Source organism: Vicia villosa, unplaced genomic scaffold (assembly GCF_029867415.1).
Source record: "Vicia villosa cultivar HV-30 ecotype Madison, WI unplaced genomic scaffold, Vvil1.0 ctg.000715F_1_1, whole genome shotgun sequence".
NCBI classification, from domain to species: Eukaryota; Viridiplantae; Streptophyta; class Magnoliopsida; order Fabales; family Fabaceae; genus Vicia; species Vicia villosa.
The window spans coordinates 477635-501993 of record NW_026705323.1 but is presented as its reverse complement, the minus strand read 5'-3'; the positions used below and the strand labels follow the sequence as shown (position 1 = coordinate 501993).

The following is a 24359-nucleotide window of genomic DNA, read 5'->3' as shown; positions in this document are numbered from 1 at the left end:
CGGTGACATACTCAGCTTCACAAGTTGATAGTGTGACTATAGGTTTCTTCTTTGACATCCAAGTGAAAGCAGTATCTCCCATAAAGAACACAAAACATGTAGTGCTCTTTCTATCATCCAAGTATCCACTCCAATCGCTATCACTATAGCCAACAATATCATAATTGTTAGAAGAGTAATAGTGCAAGCCAAAGATTGTTGTACCTTTGATGTATCAAAGGATTCTCTTTGCCGCCTTGAAGTGAGTTGTTTTCGGAACTTCCATGTAGCGACTTACAACTCCTACGACATAGAGAATATCCGGCCTTGTACATGTCAAGTAACACAAACTTCCAACCAAACTTTTGTAAAGAGTTGGATCCACAATCTTTCCATTTTTATGCTTGCTCAACTTGCTTCCACATTCCATCGGGGTGCCAACTGGATTTGCGTCATCCATCTAGAATTTCAAAAGTACTTCTTTGGCATAGCCTTCTTGGGTGATGAAAATTCCTTTGTCTCCTTTCTTTACTTGGATGTCGAGATAATATGCCATGAGCCCCATATCTATCATCTCAAATTCATTTGACATTTCTTTCTTGAACTCTTCGAACATGCTTGGATTGTTCCCTGTGAAAATCAAGTCATCTACATAAAAGCATACAATCAAAATATCTCCACTTTGCGCTTTGATATAAAGTGCATGCTCATATGGACACTTGATGAAGTTCTTGTCTTGAAAGTACTTATCGATTCGAACATTCCAAGCTCTTGGTGCTTACTTGAGATCGTACAATGCCTTCTTCAACTTCACGACTTTTTCTTCTTGCCCTTTTACTTCATAGCCCAATGGTTGCTCTATATAAAGAGTTTCTTTGAGGAAACCATTCAAGAATGCCGACTTCACATCCATTTGATAGATATTCCATTTATTTTGGGTTGCCAAAGAAATGACCAGTCTAATAGTTTCAAGATGAGCAACGAGAGCAAGTACCTCATCATAGTCAATTCCTTGTCTTTAACTATATCCTTTCACCACCAATCTTGCTTTATATCTCTCCACGTCTCCTTTTGCATTCTTCTTAGACTTGTACACCCATCTTACTCCGATTGCTTTGTGTCCTCGTGGAAGTGTAGTAAGTTCCCATGTAACACCCCTTTCTAATACCCTAAATATTTAAACATATAATCAGAGTAAATAAGTATGCATATAACTTAAAGTTTTCAAAAAATCAACATCATTCATCATCAAATATACAATTGCACCTGGTCATCAAGATAACACCTTTCACTTGTCATAATTCATCAATAATATGCATTCACAGTGGAAATAATAAATACTCATGTATTTCATAAATGATCATGTCCCATACCATAATCATATTTCAATAATAATCCACAAGATAATATAACGTCATATCCAAGATATTTGGCACTATGGCCTCTCAACAACAAATAACAAAACATACATGTTCACAAGATAATATCATAATACATATCCAAAACAAAACATGAGTTCAATACTACTAATCTCAAACCAGTGTTACATGACCAGAGCATTGACTCACTACCCAATCACCCAACAAATGCGGATGTTCTCCGGCTAAACCTCGCACGAGCTACTAAGCGTCTGAACCTGCACGTTACCAACAAAGGTAACATTCAAACAGAAGGGTTAGACTTTTCACACAGATTAAGAAAACTAATAATTGTTGTATGAAAATGAGAAATTATGAAGGTTTTTACAAAATTATCCTTCATTAATGACATGTGGAAGATAAATTTATATAATTGAAAGGAGAGAGAATAATAAATATTTAAGGATATAATAGGAAAAATAACATTAATTATCCATTGGAATTGTAAAACGACTTATATTAAAATACAAAAAAAATTTCCAAAACGACTTATAATAAAAAACGGAGGGAGTATATATATATATATATATATATATATATATATATATATATATATATATAAAGTAACAGCAGCAACATAAAAAAAATAATAGAACATGTAACACCCCTCTAATAACCCGCGGCAATTAAACAATTATTAAATCAGAGTAAGCATCCAAGAGGTGTCACAATTCATAAGTAAAGAAAATCACATTGGTACATGTCATGCATTCACTGAAACGTCTGAAATTATAACTCATTAACCAAAGTCATGTTTTACACAGCGGAATTACTTCATCAAGTCAACATTCATCAACAATGTATCAGACTTCAAACATCATAATTAAATAGAGTTATAAACAAAACTCTAAAACAAAACAAAGCGTTCCCAGTGTTACATCTACCAGAGCATGACACCGACACAATACTAAAACCGACTTATGAGCTAATCCTCACCAAGTCACGCCGCTATCCTCAATCTGAAAATGACAACAAGTAAGGGTGAGTCTCATCATAGTTAACCAATGTTATTGCATCATAAATAATAACATATCATAGTTATATCATTCACCCAATTGTTTCATACTCAGACAAATCAATCATTCATACATCCACAGATAGACAAACAGTCAACATGTAACATCTATCATCATGTTATAAACAAATCATGCACATGTATGAACTGACACTATGCATGTGGTACCAATCATCACCAGTGGAAATCATCCACCGACCGATCTATCATCATCCAGATACGGCCCTGCCAGCACAAATTCCACACAATGGGAATTCTGCCCCTCGCTGAATCCTCTCATCATATAGGATTCAGCCCATATTTATGAATGCATGCAACATATATATAACATACTTTCATCATCACCATTCTATGAGTAGCATCATCTATACTCATTTCATCATCATCATCATCAATACTAAGCATGTTCATATATACATTACATCATTCAATACAATCAATCGTCAGTAAACCACATAATCACATCACAAGGTTTACACAGTCTAAAACAGCATACAAACAGGCCTATAAATCGAAAGTTACACATCATCGAATTTTCCAGAAAAATCACAAAACAGAAATTTCACATACAGGAAGCCATACGCGTATCATAGGGTCCATACGCGTCCATACGCGTATCCCCTTGCCTCATACGCGTATCATACGCATCTCAACAGAACCAAATTCTGCCTACAATCAACCTCATACGCGTATCAGTATAGCCATACGCGTATCACCAAAATAATTTTCCTCTTTCCGAATTCCCATACGCGTATGAGCATCCTCATACGCTCTCATACGCAAAACACCAGTACATGGTGTTTAGGACAGGGCAACTGCGTATCATACGCGTATAGCCCATTGGGAGTGTCCCCCATACGCGTATGACCTCATCCCATACGCGTATGGCACTGTTTCATACGCGAAACACCAGAAAATGCCCAGAACCTGCAGAATTCATAACAGTCCAAAACCCATTCGTTTTTACTCATACCAGTCCACGATTTTGAGTCCAAAAACCAGAGAAAAACACATCTAAACAACATACGAATTCATCCATAACCATAGTATATGATCCCCTACCAATTCTATTCATCATACCCTAAATCTATCAGTTATTAGGGATTAACAGTCCAATTTTAATGATGAACACAGATGAATATTCAGAATATAGAATCAATGGATCAAATCATACTCCTAATCCATACTATCACCTATAATACGATAAAAGAGATTAAACGGAGAGTCTCCCCTTACCTCAGAGAGAATCTTGGTTCTTGGTCTCTCCCTCTACGGTTCTCCTTCACGTTCCTTGTTCCAACTTCTGTTCTCTCGCGTTCTTTCTTTCCCAATTCTCCAATTCTAATTATTTTATGAAAAATACTATTAAATTAGTAAGGGCTTTATTGCACCACACCCCCTCTTCTTACTAATCTCACACATGGCCCAAATGCCATCAACCATCATTTTCCTCTTATTTTCATAAAATCCATAATAATAATAATTATTAATCTAATATTCAAATTAAATTAAAAATTAAAATTATACGGGTGTTACAACTCTCCCCCACTAAAAGAGTTTTCGTCCTCGAAAACATACCTCAGGTAAAAAGTTCTGGATAAGAATCCTTCATTTGACTCTCTAGCTCCCAGGTAACATTTCCCTCAGCAGGTCCTCCCCAAGCTACTCTGACCAAAGCTATTTCCTTGCCTCGCAATTGCTTCAGCCTTCGATCCTCAATCCTCACAGGTAAAGTCTCAACCGTCAAGTTATCTTTCACCTGTACATCATCTACTTGGATCACATGGGACGGATCCGAAATGTATTTCCTCAACTGAGATACATGAAACACATCATGCAAATTTGCAAGCATCGGCGGTAGAGCGATACGATAAGCCACTTCTCCCACTCTTTCAGAAATTTGGAATGGTCCAATAAAACGCGGAGTCAACTTCTTCGACTTCAATGCCCGACCAATCCCTGTCATAGGAGTAACTCTCATAAACACATGATCTCCCTCTTGAAACTCAAGTGTTTTCCTCCTTTTGTCGTGATAACTCTTCTGACGACTCTGAGAAGCCTTCATCTTCTCCTGAATCATTTTAATCTTCTCTGTAGTCTGTTGTACAATTTCTGGACCAATCACAGCACTCTCACCAGATTCGTACCAACACAACGGCGTCCTACACCTCCTACCATACAAAGCCTCAAACGGAGCCATACCGATACTCGAATGATAACTGTTGTTGTAGGTAAACTCAATCAAAGGCAGATAACTATCCCAAGTACCTCCTTTTTCCAACACACAAGCCCGCAACAAATCCTCTAATGACTGAATCGTCCTCTCAGTCTGTCCATCAGTTTGCGGATGATAAGCAGAACTCAATCTTAGCTTAGTACCTAAAGCTTTCAGCAAACCTTCCCAGAACTTAGACGTAAACCTCGGATCTCTGTCTGACACGATACTTGAAGGAATACCATGCAGACTCACTATCTTCTCAATATACAATTGAGCCAGCTTCTCCATCGGATAATCCATTCTCATCGGTATAAAATGTGCAGACTTCGTCAACCTGTCTACCACGACCCAGATGGCTTCACAATTTCTGACAGTTCTCGGCAAACCCGAAACAAAATTCATTGATATGCTATCCCACTTCCACTCAGGAATAAACATCGGTTGCATAAACCCAGATGGTTTCTGATGCTCAATCTTTGACTTCTGGCAAGTCAAACAAGAGTACACAAACTCAACAATCTCCTTCTTCATTCCAGGCCACCAAAACTACTTTTTCAAATCATGATACATCTTGGTAGCACCAGGATGAATACTTAACCCACTACGGTGTCCTTCTTCCAAAATACGTTTTCGGAGTTCATCAACATCAGGAACACAAACTCGGTCACCAAACCTCAGTATACCATTCTCGTCGACTCTGAATTCACTACTCTTGCCTTGATTAATCAAAGTCAACTTATCAATCAATTCAACATCGGCTTTCTGACCTTCTCTGATCTCTTCAAGAATACCACTAGTCAGCTTCAGCATACCCAATTTGACACTAATAGGAGTACCTTCACACACTAAACTCAAGTCTCTGAATTGCTCAATCAAATCCAATTCCTTCACCATTAGCATAGACATATGCAAGGTCTTCCTACTCAATGCATCAGCAACAACGTTTGCCTTACCCGGATGGTAATTCAAACCAAAATCATAATCCTTCAGAAATTCTAACCACCTTCTCTGCCTCATGTTCAACTCTTTCTGATCAAAGAGATACTTCAGGCTTTTATGATCACTGAATACCTCAAATCTCGAACCATACAAATAGTGTCGCCACAACTTCAAGACAAACACCACAGCTGCCAATTCCAAATCATGAGTCGGATAATTCCTCTCATGCACTTTGAGTTGTCTCGACGCATAAGCGACCACTTGTTGATTCTGCATGAATACACCACCTAAACCCATCAGTGATGCGTCACAATAAACCACAAATGATTCTGTCGGATTCGGCAAAATCAAAATAGGAGCACTAGTCAATCTCCTCTTCAGCTCTTGGAATCCTTCTTCACACCTTGCATCCCAACTAAAGGTTTGTCCCTTCCTGGTTAGTTTAGTTAACGGCAATGCTAACTTTGAAAATCCTTCAATGAACATTCGGTAGTAACCTGCAAGACCAAGAAAACTACGAATCTATGACACTGACTTCGGAGCTTCCCACTGAGACACAACTTCTATCTTTGTAGGATCAACAGCAATACCATTCTTAGAAATCACATGTCCAAGAAAACTGACTTCCTCTAACCAGAATTCACACTTTGACAGTTTGGCAAAAAGTTGCTTCTCTTTCAACAGCTCTAACACAGTTCTGAGATGTTCCGCATGTTCTTCTTCATTCTTAGAATATATCAGGATATCATCTATAAATACCACCACAAACTTGTCGAGATACGGATGAAAAATCCTGTTCATATATTCCATAAAAACACCAGGTGCATTAGTAACTCCAAACGGCATCACAGAATACTCATAATGTCCATACCTCGTTCTAAAAGCAGTCTTCTGAATATCGTCATCCTTCACACGTATCTGATGATACCCAGACCTCAGATCAATTTTACTAAACACACATGCTCCAACCAACTGATCCATCAAATCATCAATCCTCGGCAATGGATACCGATTCTTGATAGTGACCTTGTTCAATTGTTTGTAATCTACACACAGCCTCATTGAACCCTCTTTCTTCTTTACCAGCAACACAGGCGCACCCCACGGTGAAACACTAGGACGAATAAACTTCTTCTCAAGCAATTCCTCTAACTGCTTCTTCAGTTCAGCCAATTCAGACGGCGACATACGATACGGCGCCATTGACACTGGACTAATTCCCGGAACCAAATCAATAGAAAACTCCACTTCTCTTTCCGGTGGCAATTCATTCACATCTTCTGGAAAAACTTCTGAAAATTCACACACCACAGGCAATTCGCCACTCGCCACTTTCTCCTTCATATTCATCAATGCGAACAACATAAACACTGTTGCACCATCTCCGATAGCTTCATTCACCTGTCTAGCTGTCATTTCCAGACTATCAGAACTAACCTCTTCAGGAAAAATCACCGTCTTTGCAAAACAGTTGATATGGACACGGTTGAATTCCAACCAGTTCATTCCCAGGATTACATCAAGTTGTTTCAACGGAAGGCACACTAAGTCCATCCCAAATTCTCTACCAAAAATGTCAACCGGACAATTTAAGCATGCAGACGAAGTAGTTACTGAACCCGACGCAGGAGTGTCAATAACCATACTTCCATTTATATTAGATATCTCAAGATTTAACCTCTCAGCACAATCCAAAGAAATAAAAGAGTGAGTTGCTCCAGTATCAATAATTGCAACTAAAGGTGTGCCATGAATGAAACACGTACCTTTAATCAACCTGTCTTCTGGAGTAGTCTCAGACCCAGTCAAAGCTAAAACCTTTCCTCCCGATTGGTTCTTCTTTGGCTTAGGACAATTAGGACTGATGTGACCCTCTTCACCACAGTTGTAGCAAGTCACAACCCTCATCTTGCAGTCAGCAGCAATATGACCCACTTGGTCACACCTGTAACACTTCTTCTGATCAACCTTGCATTCATTCCTACGATGTCCCATCTCACCACAATTGTAACATCTGATACGAGCACTGGAATCTCCCCCACTGGGTTTCTTCCAATCAACAGGTTTACCTCTACCATATGGCTTACCTCGATCCATATGTTTGTCGCACGCTCGCGAAAATGAACAGAGTCGCCACCAATATATTTATCCCATAAGGGAAAGGAATATCAGAAAACCTAACAAAGGAAGGAACAAGGTCTTGCGACCAGAGAATCAAGATACGGGAGTCGGTTACGCAAGGGGAAGGTATTAGCACCCCTCGCGCCCATCGTACTCGATGGTATCCACCTATGTTTGTTTCTATCTAAAGGGTGTCTAACTATGCCTATGTCTAAACGCGAATGAATGCAAAATGTAGGGAAAATAAAGAATTGTACTCGCACGGGCCCTACCCCGCTGCCTACGTATCCTTTTCAGGAATCAGAGTTACCGTAGCTCGGCTAAAGATTTTCTGTTTGTTTTTGTGTTTTTTAATTGGGCGGCGTTAACGCTCGCGCTCTTGCATAAGGGATCGCCTAGGATGCAATGGAGCGGAGATAACTTGCCCTTAAGAAAAGAGGGAAGAGAGAGAATTGGTTTGTATCTTTTAGGGTAGATGAGTGATGAACAGTACCCAATACCGGGCCACTCACCACTTACTCTACTTTGCTTTAGTCTGAACCATTGTTAGATGTTTTAAGTGTTTTTGGTTGTGTATTTTTTAAGGGGAATTTGTTTGCGATTCGAATCACACATAAAATGTATAATGATCGAGAAGCAGATTAGGGAATGAATCCCACTCACTTCCATCCCATTATGTAATGTTTGAGAAACAGATTAGAGAATGAATCTCACTCATTTCTCTCCCATTAATTAATGTTTGAGAAACAGATTAGGGAATGAATCCCACTCATTTCTCTCCCATTAGGTAGTGACCGAGAAACAGATTAGGGAATAAATCCCACTCGTTTCTATGCCACTAAGTGATTGAGAAACAGATTAGGGAATGAATCCCACTCATTTCTCTATCACTTTCTTAATATGATTCGCATCTTCCTTTTATTAATGTTTTAAATGTTGAAAAGAAAAAGAATAAAATAGGGAACTAATCCTAAATTCTAATCTAAGTTGTCTATACAAGGGATTCAAAATAATAAAAGCTACACAATTTATTAACAACAAAAAAACTATACATGGAATAGGTAAAAGAAAATCAATATGCGACAAATAAAATCGAGAGCTATATCAAACAAACTATTATTCACAAACACACATATACCAATTGAATCTATGAAAGAAAATCGAGACTAAAATTATTTCTAAGTCTATTAACAACATTTATTTACAAAGAAGTGTCAAAACAAAGAAAATTCAAATATGTTGTGAAGAAAAAGATTTATTAAAAGGGTAAAAAACAATTAGAAAAAATTAACAAAAATCATGACAATTATTTAATCGACCTAAAATATCTAAAACCATTTTTTATGCCTTTCTTATTTGAATTAAAAAGGGAATTGTGAGTTAACAAGAGTTAAAAGAAAACAAAATTTTTAAAAAAAGAAAAACTAAACAGGTGGGGGTGTTGAAGCAGTCTTCTAATGAACTAAAATTATGTTATAGAGCAAACTGGGCCTAAGATAGGGGTGTGCGAAGAGCATGGGCGCACTCAGGCCCAATCCATGGGTAGACGGTGCATTAGCGGGGCAGGGGTATGATTCTGAACATGTTACAGGGCCCAAGATCTCGCGGCCCAATGCTCACATTTCTCAACATTTCTTATGTTATTTCACTCTTATTTGTTTTTATTAACAACCCTCATTTTCCATATCAGCATGGCACTATTCAATATCTATTTTCACACATGAACGTAACACACTTGTTCTGCACCACATATCAATAGGTCAACAAAGAGCTTAAATGAATAGGACAAAGCAAGGAAATCTACCAGCCATTCATCACCACCTCACGTCTCCAATCATTTCACAAGAGACAAAAAAACAAAACAAATGAGGAAATTGGCCATTACATGCGCGCCACGTAGGCTGGCCATGAGGAAAAAACAAACAAACTCAGACGCCGGAGTTCACCTCCGGTCGTCTTCTCCGGCTGCGAGTGTCACCGGATCTCAAGAAAATTTCCAAAAAAAGACATGTCATCTCGATCGTTTTCTACGTAGCACGCAGATCTAGACTCGTTTTCCTCTAAAACTAACTCTATCATACGAACCGAAGCGAAATGCCATAACCTCACATGAGCATTCTTCATTAAAGCTAAACTTAAGCATGTCAAAACATTCACAGGGACATACAGCTCTCGATTTAATCATCCAAATCACAAGCATTCAGCAAGAGAAAATGAATTAAGATGAACAATCACTACGAGTCTCATACAAATACATACAAGCTGTTAACAATTAGAGCTACATGTGATAATAGTAACGGCTTACTTGGAGCGTTCCTGAGTCAAGGCAATAGAAAGATCCACGAAGCTAGCATCCACTCTCGATTCTTGGACGATGATGATGACGATTATGCTTGCAGTGATGGATCTTGATGAGGACGAAAACTGAGAAGTGATGATGACGTTGACGGCGAGGATGATGATGTGAGGAACGAGAGTGAAGGGAATTAGTGATGACTGCAGTCGATGAGGTTGAGAATCGGCGGAGAAGATGAAGGTTAATGTTGCAGTGGTGGTTGTTACGGTTGTTGAAGTTTGATGAAGATGATGGAGGTGGTGGTTTTGAGGTGAAGAAGTTTGTTATGGTTTCATGGAGAGTTTGTTATGATTGTAACAAACTTTTGTTGAAGGTTGAAAGAGAGAGAGAGGAGAGAATTTTTGAGAAATGAAAGTGAGAGTGTGAAGAGAGAATGGAAGAGTGAGGAGAAGAATGAGAGCGAGTAAAAAGAATGAGAGTGTGGTGAAAAATGAACGTGTTGTGATTTGTGAAGAGTTTTAGTTTTTATATGGTGAGTGTGTAGGTAGGTTATGGTGTGGAACTTGTAGTGTATCTTTTTCTCTATGCTTAGTGAACAAGTCTTGGGCAATTGTAGTAAACATGACACTGACTTTTTCGACCTCAGTAGCTCAGCATGGCTTTATGTAGGATAATTGTATTGCAATAGTTCACATGTTGCCTATTATAAGATCACCCATGGCATCCACTTTGTGCACCAATAGCTCTAACTCCAAGCTTTTAAACGATTCATTCTTGGGGCCAACTTAAAGAGTACATGGAATAGAGCGACTTTGGTATTGGAAGGTTTTTGGATCGATGCTTGAGGTGTGAGGAAAGTGGCTTGAAACTTATAGGAGCGCCAATGTTACATCTGCCCGCGTGTGGCCTAGTCCAGCCTCATGGCTTTAGCAAAAATATGACTTGGCTAGAGCACGACTTTGAAGATCCGTATCTTGGTCTACACATGTTCAATGGCCCCCATTTATGGTTTGTTGGAAAGAGCACATGAGAAGAAGCAATTTGATACCAAGATGAATCCCAATGAAGGTTCGTAGAGTCTTAAAGTTGATGTCCAAAATGGCACGCCAGGTGTTTGTTACAATGACGCTCGTGACCTGGAATCTTGGCCTGACTGGTTGCGTGATACGAGCTTCGCGAGGGCCAGACTTTGAAGACTAGTAACTGATTCAATATTCACTCAATCGGTTCAATTCTTGTTTCAATGGATAGAGGGCATGGAGGAGAGAAGAATGATACCAAGTTTACACTTTATAGACCCTTGTGTGTCTCTATAATCAACCTCAAAGTTGGCACGCCACGTGCTTGATTAAATGACCATGCTGCCCAGGAAACTTGCCCAGCTTTGCCTCGTATACAATGAGATTTTTGCCAACTTCTCTCTTTAATAACTCTCAATCCATGTGTCATATGAAAAAACTCCCAACTACAACATTGTAGAGGGCTATGAGATGAACATTTTTGGTGTTGACCTTGTTTTGAAATGAGGTTTAGAAACACGTGTAAAATGGGCTCTAAGTCAGCTGCTTGGCAAGTTTCAAACCCTCTAAATTTTTCTAAGTGTGGAATATGGTTTCCATGTGATTCTTCCACCTTTCTTGTCTTCTATCTACTTAACCAGGCCTCAAGTGAGAAAACTTCCAACTAGAGAATTGTAGAGGGGCATGATTTGAGCAACTTTCATGTTGAGACTTTCTTGCGAAAATGCCTTGAGATGCATGCACTATTTGCATGAAGTAAGCTAGTCAACCAAATTTTCAACCCTTCAAGAATTTTCTAAGTGTTAGAACTTGCCTTTTATGGAAACTTTCACATTTCAACCACCTTGCCATTTTTGGTAATCTTGATGTTTTCTTGCCTTTATTTCACCTCATTGACTTTTCTTGGCCGATTTTTCCAACAAAAGTCCATATTCGAATAATTCTTCTGATTTTGACCCAAAAGTCAACTGTTCTGATTTTTCCGACTATTGATGAAATTCCCTGATTAAATCTCTTCCAGTCAAATCCAGTCAAACGAACATATCCACATAGCCAGTGTGAGAAGCTTTTCACACATAGAAACCATTCCTGATTAAATGTTGACCAGAAAGTCAACTGGTTGACTTTAGTCAAAGAAACCCTGATTCAAAGAACCGGATGATTTGCGAGCCAGTATCCTTCAAACAATGTCTTGACTTGAGACAAAGAGAAACCCCAATCCAGGAGGATTTCCCTGAACATAGGACCACATGATTATACCTCAGTCTCCTTATTCCCTGATCAGAATTCTTTGCAATAGAGCTTCTTCTTGCTAGCCTTTGAATAGCGCCCATGATATGAATGCATGAGTATGGATTATAACCTAAGTGATGTATGTACATGAATACAAAGCCTAAGCCAGTTAGAAGTAAAGGGGTAGGACAAATTTGGGGTATGACAGCTGCCCCTATTTAATCATCTTAAACCTGAAGGTGAGATTGGCGTTAGCCTTTCGAACATTCGAGGTAGAAGAAGATTAAATATCAAAGACCTGAAATTTGTCCTGAAAAGATGGAGTGATCTTTATTCTTTGTTTTTGTTTTGATATCTGCTGGGGAAAGAGAGGAATTTGTTTTGCTGGCGGATATATTTACAGTGAGTAGTGGGTTTGAATAGTGGTAGCTTGTAACGTAACTTGAGGTGCCAATACAAGGTTCCCAAAAGGGGTGTTACATGAAACAACGACTGGAAGGGAATAGATCTCGTGCGACCTACGACTCAACATCGACTCGACAACAGGAGAGGACAGAAAAGATCTCATACGATCTTCAGGACTGAAACAAAAGGGATCTCGTGCGATCTAAGACTCAACATCGACTCGACATCAGGAGAGGATCTCGTACAATCTTCAAGGCAGAAGGGAGAAGATCTCGTGCGATCTATGACTCAACATCGACTCGACATCAGGAGAGGATCTCGTACGATCTTCAGGGCAGAAGGGAGAAGATCTCGTGCGATCTATGACTCAACATCGACTCGACAACAGGAGAGATAAGGAAAAGATCTCGTGCGACCTTATGACCTAACATTGGGAGAAGACCTCGTGCGACCTTCGAAAACAGGAAGATATAGATCTCGTACGATCTACGACTCGACATCGGGAGAAGACCTCGTGCGACCTTCAAAACAGGGGGAAGAGTAGATCTCGTACGATCTACGACTCGACATCAAGAGAAGATCTCGTACGACCTTCAGGACGACAAGGGGATAGATCTCGCGCGACCTACGACTCAGCATCGCCTCGACATCAGAAGGAGGGAAACAGAAAGACTTCGTGTCAGACGTTTGTCAGGAATTGAGGATACCTCGTATCGGCACCACAGCTTAAAAGTGTTTGTAGTATGATAGCAGATATCAGGCAAAGTTTGTACAGGCGACAGCTTTGAGAGGATGGGTCATTGTTCTGATTCAACATTGGCTCCTATTATCTGGCTTATGTTCCGTATGCATGTTTGAGTTTTTATGGCGTAATGATCCATTGTAATGGATATGCTACGCTTTCGAGGATGCAATGCTGTATGCAATGGATTCTATATGCAGAGAGTGCCAAATAAAGGCCCTTGGTGGAACAGAAGAGTAGGATCATTGGGGTCCGTTGCTTGTGATCTTGAGACACCATTGTGGGTGGGCGTCGGAAACCTCGTAGTGCCAAAGATGATTGGCAACGGTGTGGAGGATTAGGACATAACTCTGTTGGGGAGGAAGTGACTTTGCTCGACTTTCCTTACATCCTATACTGCTTGGGGAACGCGCGTTCTGACGGACACTTCTTTGTCTGCCGTATAGGGGAGAGACGTGGATTTCTTCCGGTGTCTTATGCTTACCAGTACTGATGAATTATACGCTTGAATCTTTCACGCGGGATGATGACGACCTTTGTGGCATGTCGTAAGCCAAGATGACGACTAGAACCTGCAACCTGCACAGAAAACAACGTTTGGATGCAAATGGTGCCCCTTAGAGCACTTTTATGTTTATGTAACATCATGTTTCGTTTTGATTTTGTGATTATTATTCCCCATGTTTTCAATGCAATGTTTAATAACGAATTAAATCACACCTCGCATGCGAAAAACGAAAAGCAAGAGGGAAAGCTTTTTATCAAAAGATCGTTTTATTGATGGAATGCCTATGAATAGGCTTCTGTACAAGGAAGCAACTCCTAAATGAGGTAGTTGCGAAAGGGAAATAAAATGCAAAAAGCAAAATGGCAAAGAGAAATGCTCGAATTTCCATTAAAACTGACATTGCTACAATTCCCATATCCTCGATCCTCTCAATGCTTTGCTTCAGAAGGGTAATGGTTGGATTGATCTGTCCGTTCTGCCAAGGGCGTATAGGGGTCTTTGTGAAAGATATTCAGACTGCAGCCTCTCGCTTTTGATCCCTAACTTTTGCCTGGATCGCCCTTTCGGGTTTTCAATCCAGCGGGATGCCCCTTTTTGCCTAAGTCGCCCTTTCGGGTTTTCAACTTAGCGGGTTACTCTTCTCTTTTTTTTGTTTTATCCCTAATTTTTGCCCAAACCCTTTTGGTTTGCCGGGATGCCCTTATTTTTGCCTAGGTACGTCGACCTAGCGGGTCTTTTATGCGTAGTATTTTTTGACTGAGTCTGAATTGACTGGAAGTGGAACGTCTTCCCCATCCATCTTTGTCAGGATTAAAGCACCCCCTGAAAATGCTTTCTTCACAATGTATGGTCCCTCATAGTTGGGAGTCCATTTGCCCCTTGGATCGGTATGAATTGGCAAGACCTTCCTTACGACTAGGTCACCTGTGTGGAATTCTCGAGGCCGAATCTTCTTGTCATACGCTTTCTTGATCCTCTTTTGGTACAACTGGCCATGGCAGATAGCAGATAAGCGTTTCTCCTCAATTAGATTGAGATGATCAAGCCTCGTTTGAACCCATTCTGTTTCATCGAGTTTGGCGTCCATCAAGACTCTCAACGAAGGAATTTCCACTTCGACAGGTAGTACGGCCTCCATACCATAGACGAGAGAGAAGGGAGTTGCCCCAGTTGAAGTACGAACCGAAGTTCTATAGCCATGCAAAGCAAACGGTAACATTTCATGCCAGTCCTTATACGTTCTGACCATCTTCTGGACGATCTTCTTTATATTCTTGTTAGCAGCTTCGACTGCGCCATTCATCCTTGGCCGATAGGGTGATGAATTGTGGTGTTCAATCTTGAACTCTTCACACAACTCTGCCATCATCTTGTTATTCAGATTGGACCCATTATCAGTGATGATCTTGTTTGGAACCCCATATCGGCATATGATCTCTTTCTTGATGAAACGAGTAACGACTTGCTTGGTCACGTTCTTGTAAGAAGCAGCTTCAACCCATTTGGTGAAGTAGTCGATAGCAACAAGAATAAATCTATGACCATTTGAAGCTTGTGGCTCAATTCGTCCAATCATGTCGATACCCCACATGGCAAAGGGCCAAGGTGACGTTAGGACATTCAGAGGAGTTGGAGGAACATGAATTCTGTCAGCATACACTTGGCATTTGTGACATTTCTTCACATACACATAACAATCACTCTCAATCGTCATCCAATAATATCCTGCTCGCAAGATCTTTTTGGCCATGGAATGTCCACTGGAATGAGTTCCAAAAGATCCTTCATGAATTTCCCGCATGATCAATTCTGCTTCGTGTCTATCCACGCATCTGAGCAAAACTGAATCATAGTTTCTTTTGTACAGGACGTCTCCTGACAAGAAGAATTTGGATGCTAACCTTCGAAGTGTTCGCTTATCACCAATCGTAGCATCTTCGGGATACTCTTGCTTCTCAACATACCTCTTGATGTCGTAATACCATGGCTTTTCATCATACAAATCTTCAGTAGTGAGACAATGAGCGGGGAACACATGTGCAGGTTCCTTGTAACGGAGGATCGTTATGTCTGGCATTTCTTTAGGGGAGCTAACTCTGAACATAGCCGCCAAAGTAGCCAAAGCATCTGCCAATTGATTTTCCTCTCGGGGGATGTGATTGAAAGTGATTTCCTCGAAAGCGGGCAACAACTCCAAGATATAGTCCTTATAAGGAACTAAATTGGGGTGTCGTGTTTCCCAATCACCTCTTACTTGATGTATGACCAATGCAGAATCCCCATAAACCTCAAGGATCTTGATCCTCATATCAATGGCTGCTTCGAGGCCCATTATGCAAGCTTCGTACTCTGCGACATTGTTTGTGCAATCAAAGCATATTCTAGCCGTGAAAGGGATGTGAGTTTGACGAGGAGAAGTCAAAACTGCCCCAATACCATGGCCCATAGCATTTGATGCACCATCGAACGTGAGAGTCCATCGCTCTCCTGGTTCGGGTCCTTCATTATCATCCAGTTTCATGATATCTTCATCAGGAAAGTCAAACTTCATTGACTGATACTCTTCTAATGGCTGATGAGCAAGATGATCTGCAAGGACACTTCCTTTGATGGCCTTCTGTGTGACATACTGGATATCATATTCTGATAAAAGCATTTGCCACCGGGCTAGTCTTCCTGTAAGGGCCGGTTTTTCAAAGATGTACTTTATCGGGTCCATTTTGGAGATCAATAGAGTGGTATGAGTCAACATATACTGCCTCAGTCGGCGAGCAGCCCATACCAAAGCACAGCAAGTTTTCTCGAGTAGTGAGTAGCGGGATTCACAATCGGTAAACTTTTTGCTCAGGTAATAAATGGCGCACTCTTTTCGACCAGACTCGTCATGCTGGCCCAACACACACCCCATAGATCCTTCAAGCACAGTTAAGTACATAAGAAGCGGTCTCCCAGGAACCGGAGGCATGAGAATTGGCGGCTCTTGGAGATACTGCTTGATCTTTTCGAAGGCTTCCTGACAACGATCATCCCAACGGATATCTTGATTTTTGCGCAGCAGTTTGAAGATGGGTTCACAAGTGTCAGTGAGATGAGAAATGAACCTGGCTATGTAATTCAATCTTCCAAGGAACCCTCGAACTTCTTTTTCATTCTTCGGTGCTGGCATGTTCTGTATTGCTCTTACTTTATCAGGGTCGACCTCAATCCCTCGTTGGCTCACAATGAATCCAAGTAACTTTCCAGATCGCACTCCAAAAGTGCACTTATTTGGATTAAGCCTCAACTTGAATTTTCGCAAACGAGCAAACAATTTCTCAAGGTATACCAAATGTTCCTCCTCAGTTTGGGATTTTGCAATCATATCATCGACGTACACCTCAATCTCCTTATGGATCATGTCATGGAAGAGGGTTACCATTGCTCGTTGATATGTTGCACCAGCATTCTTAAGACCAAAAGGCATCACCTTATAACAATATGTACCCCACGGAGTGGTAAAGGTAGTCTTGGTCATATCTTCAGGAGCCATCTTTATTTGATTATAGCCAGAAAAACCATCCATGAAAGAGAACACCGAATACTGAGCAGTGTTGTCGACTAGCACATCAATATGAGGCAGAGGGAAATCATCCTTCGGACTTGCCCTATTCAAATCTCGGTAGTCAACACACATGCGTACCTTTCCGTCCTTCTTAGGAACAGGTACTATGTTTGCAATCCAAGGAGGATACTCACACACAGATAAGAAACCAGCCTTCAACTGTTTTTCAACTTCTTCCTTGATTTTCAAAGCCATATCAGGTCGTGTTCTTCGTGGTTTTTGCTTTACAGGCGGACATTCTGGTTTGAGAGGTAGCCTGTGCATAACTATATCTGTGTCTAAACCAGGCATGTCTTCGTATGACCAGGCGAAGATGTCAACATACTCTCGAAGCAGCTCAATCAACCTTCTCTTTACATCACTTTGCAAAGCAGCCCCTATCTTGACTTCTCTCTTTGCTTCTTCTGTACCGAGGTTGATGATTTCTATGGCTTCTTGATGTGGCTGAATAGATTTCTCCTCTTGTCTCAAAAGTCTTGCCAATTCCTCGGGGACTTCACAATCTTCCCCACTATCCTCATCAGCTTGGTCAATTGGATTCTCAAAGATATCAAGACGTGGAACTGTAACATTATCATTTTTGATGGAGTTCGAGCCGGATCTGCATGATGGATGATTTATGCCTTAGAATGCAACACATAAAAAGGAAAAAAAAGGAAATCTTTGCCATTTTTGAAAAAGTTTTTTTTTTTTAAAGTAAAAACAAAAAATGAAAGAAATGGAACAGTAATTGCATGCGAAGATATGATTTTCATTCAACTATTAAACAAAATGAAACAACATGGGGGCCCTTCTTTATACAAGTGGTCAAAATGCTTAGGGCGAAGCACATGACTTATCGAAACAAGAAAATTACATCTCCATAAAAGTGACTCTAGGGATGTCCAAGATAGTCCAATTGTTGAGTTCCTGTCCAGGCGCAGCATGGCAAATGAATCTGGAGAGATCTTCTTCATCATCATCATCCACGGCGAGAACTTGACTTCCAGAACTGGTGCTTGCACTGACGAACACTTGAGAAATGGGGGGAATCACCTTCTTTCCGGGAATTATGCTGAGCTGAGTAGAGGAAGATGGCTGATACCCAAGGCCATACTTGTCTCGCTTCTCATGAACGTCAATCAGCTTGCCCCAGGCACTATGGGGAGTACCAGCTTCTAAGAAAGCCTTAGCATCATTTAAAGACGAGAGGGGCGCTCCGAGTTCCTTCTTATTCTCGACCACAGGGAGTTTGTCAACTGACACAATCTCTAAGGCCTGAAAAGGTGTCTCTTGTATCTCTCCCTCCACTTCAACATAACGGTATGATGCCAGATTATTGACTATCAAATCTTCCTCACCAGTGATCACAACAATCTTGTCATTCACAACAAATTTCAAACACTGATGGAGGGTAGATGTCACAGCTCCAGCAGCATGAATCCAAGGACGACCCAAGAGGCAAGTGTATGAAGGGTTTATATCCATAACGTAGAAGGCAATGTAGAACATGTGAGGACCAATCAAGACAGGCAGATCAATTTCTCCTTCTACGGACCTTCTAGAACCATCAAATGCTCTAACACTCATAGTGCATGGTCTCATCATAATCCCATCCATACTCAGCTTAAACAAAGTAGCCTTGGGCATCACATTAAGAGAAGAACCTGTATCAATCAGAACTCGAGACAACATAGCATCCAGACACTTGATGGAGATATGCAATGCTTTGTTGTGTGCTCTACCCTCAGGTGGAAGTTCATCATCAGAAAAACCCAAACAATTACCAGCAGCAATGTTGGTCACAACCCCTTCAAACTGAGGCACGGTAATGTCTTGAGTCACGTGAGCGGAAGCCAGAACTTTCATCAGAGCATCACGATGAGCTTCAGAATGTACCAAGAGAGACAAGATGGAGATCTTGGCTTGGGTCTGATCGAGTTGGTCAATCACTTTGTAATCACTTTTCTTAATGATTTTCAAGAGTTGCTCGGCATCTTGGGCATTACGTGTTACAGGAGGATCAACAGCAACTTGCTTTCCTTTTGCTTGTGTACTAGTCTCTTTGTTGGTCTCTTTAGGAGGCGGAGGAGGGGCAGCAAAGATCCGACCACTACGGGTAATGCCACTAGTGCCAGTAATATTTGTGATGCTCGAAGTACCCACTGGAGGACAGTCAAACTTCTTCCCTCGAATATACACGGCATTATAACTCCAAGGAACAGCCTTAGAATCATTCACAGGAGAGGGAACAAGAGACGAGGTTGAAGGAGTCGAAGGAACATTTGGAACCTGAATAACCAACGGAGTCCTCGGAGCCTGAATGACCAAAGGAGTACTCGGAGCACGAATGACCAAAGAAGTGTCCTGAGTCTTTGATATCTCAGCAGGGTAGTAAGGGATCTCTAAAGTAGCCACATCTTCGACAGGAACGACCCTTTCCACTCTAAGAACACCTTCATCCATTAATTCCTGGATTTCTTCTCTCAACCTAGTGCACTCCTCAGGATTAGAAGAACATTGCAAACAGTAGTCATGTAGTTCACACAAAACCTTTTGTTGCATAAGATACTCTCTGATAACTGCTAGCGGCATCCTAACCTCATTAACATCATTTACCAGGATCTGATCATCACATAACTCAATAGCATTGGTCGTACCAGCATGAGGAGGCATAGGATTATTCTGCACATTAGGGCCAGTAGGAGCGAACGAGATAAGCTTGTCGTCAAGGAGATCCTGAACCTTCAATTTGAATGCTCTACACTTTTCAATAGTATGGCCTGGAGCCCCCGAATGAAATTCACATCGAGCATTAACATCATAACCGGGAGGGAGAGGACTAGGTGGAGGTCCAAGTTCACGGAGTTGTACCAATTGACCAGCAAGCAACTGAGGGAGAAGCTGAGCATATGACATCGGAACCGGATCGATACGCCTGTCTTGGAATCTTGTTCTTTGCGGGCCCCTTTGACCTTGAGGCCTAGGGTTCTGTTGACGATTCTGAGGAGCAGCAGTTTGTTGTTGTGGTATGAAAGGCTGTTGGGGTGCCATCCATGGTTGTGGAAGAGCAGCAGCATATGCTTGAGGGACATACGGACCAGGAACAGCATAAGGCATCGGATAATAAGGAGGTGGAACAGCAGAATATGCAGGAGCTCGGCCTTGGTCAACAGAAGCGGTGCTAGTCTCACCTTCCTTCTTCTTCACAAACCCAGAATACGGCTTCTTACCATTACCACTTGAATTGCTAGGATTAGTAACACCTTGAATGGTACCAGCTTTGACACAGTTCTCAACCCTCTCACCAATGATGACCACATCCGAAAAGGAAGGAGAAGTATTACTAACCATGTGCTGAAGATACGGCCCTTTCAGAGTCCCCATAAACAGATCAATCAACTCTCGGTCCAATAAAGGAGGTTGGACTCGAGCAGCAAGTTCACGCCACCTCTGGGCGTATTCCTTAAAAGACTCTTCAGATTTCTGTGACATATTTTGCAGCTGTGCCCGGCTAGGAGCCATAGCAGTATTGTAGTGGTATTGTTTCAAGAAGGCATCAACGAGTTCTCCCCAAGTACTGACATTAGACCTCTCGAGTTTCATATACCACTCCAACGGGGCTCCAGTGAGACTATCCTGGAAGAAGTGCATAAGCAGAGGTTCGTTCTCAGCGTGAGCGGCCATCTTACGGCAGTAGGAACGAATGTGAGTCTCTGGGCAGGTAACTCCCTTGTACTTATCAAAATCTGGCACCTTGAACTTCGGGGGAATAACAATCCCAGGTACCAAGCACATAGCAGCAGTGTTAAAACTCGAAGTTTTAGCAACCTCAACGGCCTTAAGGCGTTCTTCAAGAGCTTGGTACATCTTAGCGGTCTCAGTCAACTCAGCAGTAAGATCATGTTCAAGGTCAATAACCTCGTGGTGGTCATCCACTACCTTCGGTATCCCCTCAGCAGGAATCTCCTTAGTTTTCACCCCTCCCTCAGCAGAATTGGTGGGAGTATCCTTGATCAATCCAGCAACGCTCTTTCTGAGCTCTTCTTGTCCTTGGACAACGACATGGAGAGTCTCCATAAGTTGGGTCATTCTCTCCCCCATAACATCCATATCCCTACGGAGGGCAGCTTGGTTCTGCTCAAATTGATCCATGAGTCTCTCGTTGCTCCGGGTACGGTAAGGATGTAAGAAAGTCAGCTTCGTCGTCGGAAGAGAAATCTGTTGCTGAAAGGGACCCCAATTAGTTTCTTGTACAATAACCTGAAAAATGCAATGTGATAATGTGAATGTATGAGTGCATGTGTGCGTATGACGTGATGTGCCATTTTCAGAGTATCCAAGATTTAATATTGATCCAGAATAGCTAACAATGTGACAAAAGATAAGTATCAAGAGAAACTAGTTCTTTTTTATTCATAACAGAAATTTAAACTTGGGCAAGCCATACATCAACAGGATAGTTCAACAAGGGAAATAAAAGACCCCATCCAACAAGTCTGGTGGTGGTCGAAACATACAGACTCAAACATCAATCCATCTGAATATAAAACAGAGGTCCTCCTTGTCTGAAGTGCTCGTCGCTCCACTTCTTAGTTTCATCAAACAGTTTGTTGGTTGCTTCTCGATCTCTTCCTTTAAGAAGGCTTTGAATCACCTCATCTTTGCGAAACAAATGCCCATCTAGCTTCTTGCAGCACTCCCTGAGTTCGTCACATTCTTTGCATTCTGGGAGATAATCCTTCTCAGACACGTCCTCCATACCCATCATTCGATCTCTGAGCTTGGCGTTTTCTTCTGTTAGTCGGGCGGTGCGGAGGTGACTTCCTTTCAGCTGAGTCTCAACCGCTATCCTTTGGGTGGTCTCTTCTTCCAGTTTCTTTTTCAGACTCCTCACTTCAGCTCTGGCCTCCCTTTCTATCTTGAGTTTATAAGCCTTCAAGTCTTCTCTGTACTCTCGTTTGAGTCTCTCTTCTGCCTCTTTTACGGCCCTTTTTATGATCTCCTGGTGATCTTCAACAACAACAGTAGTATCCCTTTCACCTTTTTCCGTTCTAGCCCTCTTTTGAACTCTCAAAGATCCTTCTTTCAGCACCTTGGCTTCATGTGTCAACTCAACCCCTATTTGGTCCACAAGATGATGTTTTGGTCGCGCATCTGACTTCTTTTCGTGCAATTGGGTGCTTTCCATATTTATCGGGATGCAATTCTCAGCAGGCATAATGGCAATTGGAACCTTAGGTGGTTGCTTGTACAATGGATTAACCTTCGGGAAAGGCAACAGACGATCTTTAACTCTATCCTCAACCCAATCCGTGTAGGCTTGTTTGGCAACGGCATTCTTTTCACCTAGAGAAGTCTGATCATCTGTATGGATGCTATTCCAGGCACTCCTCACCTTTTCTAGACCCTTTGGATCGGTTCCTTTCTCAAAGCAAACGGATTCGAATATCTCTTTGTCCAAAGGCTTGTTTTCAAGTGCAAAACCCAACTGACGCAGCGCTAGCTTAGGATTGTAATTGATAACACCTTTCGTTCCTATGAGGGGAACATTGTCAAAAGTACCACAACTAGTTATAACTTCCTCAACGTCCATTCCGGTAGGACACCAGACAATGTCGTTTCCAGTAAGCCCCATGATCCTTTGAGGCCATTTTTGTGAGTCTTTTGTTGTAACAAACGGCCCGCTTTTAGGTAAATGTGAAGTGAACCACTCATATAGCAACGGTAAACAACTCCCAACTGATCCTTTCTTCCCATACCTGGAGTGGATGGTATAATAAGTATCTGCTAAAAGAGTGGGCACAGGATTTTGATCCATGAAGAGACAAACAGCAGTTAGATCGACGAAATTTGGAATATTCGGGAACAACACCAAACCATAGATCATAACGGCTAGGAGAGCGTTGAATTCTTTCCATTTCTTCTCAACAGCAAGGGTGTCGGCCTTCTTTATCAGAAATTTCACATGGAATCCGTGGGCTCCACCATTAGGCTTCCAGTTATCTGTAACATCTTTCATGCTCAAATAAAGAGCACCAGCAATTCGGTCCATTTTTGGGTTCTCAGGTACACAAACAAAAGGGATCCTATGTTGAACCTTAATCTTGAGGATGTCAGCATATTCTTCAAGGGTTGGTGCCAGTTGGTAATCAAGAAAGGTGAAACATCGTAACTCAGGATCGTAGAACTGAAGAAGTGTGTATAGAGCCCATCCATCAACCCGAGAAGTTAACATGTGTAAGATATGGCCATATGTCTTCCTGAACTCATCCAAGTTATGCCCAGTAACTAAAGTGCTCAACTGAATCAGATGTGTCATATCCTCACGAAAGAAACTGCAGGTGAACGTACGCTTGGTAGCCTCTTTTGTAGCGGTCACGTTGTTAGCCATCTTGGATGAAAGGTAATAACCTCAGATACCCTGAAAAATGGCATGCATATGAGAAATAATACTATTTTTTCTTTTCTTTTTTCTTTCTTCTTTTTTTTTCTACATCTTTTCTTTCTCTTTTTTTTTGAAAATAAATATGCCATGATGAGAATGATGCAATGGAGTTTCTCCCAATACGAGAGAGTTGTTGTGTCGTCTCTGAGCAGCATCACAAGTCATAAGGTCAAAGGTTCGGCATAGGTGCCACACAGCCATAAGAACAATAGTCACCAACAGAACAGAATAGTCACCAACGGTACCTGTCATGTATATCCCTCCCCACTCACAGGTGAATCTAGGTCAGGGTAAGGTCATGAAACGCAGTATACGGTCCGCCCGAAGGTAAGCATCATCACAGCGCGGATGCGGGTGACGATAATACCTCCGTTTGAAACCACTACTTTGCTCGTAGTCACATGATCCATCCCGAGACGTACACCTCGAGACAAACCA

At 41.4% G+C, this 24359-nt stretch overlaps 1 protein-coding gene across 1 annotated transcript; it reads right to left on the bottom strand.

Annotated features, from left to right (window-relative positions):
- Positions 1-997: 997 nt before the first annotated feature.
- Positions 998-23867, bottom strand: LOC131630667 (uncharacterized). Its single transcript, XM_058901427.1, has 4 exons — positions 23513-23867; positions 23003-23479; positions 22225-22897; positions 998-1148 (listed from the first exon to the last, which is right to left on the bottom strand). The coding sequence occupies exons 1-4, from the start codon at positions 23865-23867 to the stop codon at positions 998-1000; spliced, it is 1656 nt and encodes a 551-aa protein (XP_058757410.1).
- Positions 23868-24359: the final 492 nt, after the last annotated feature.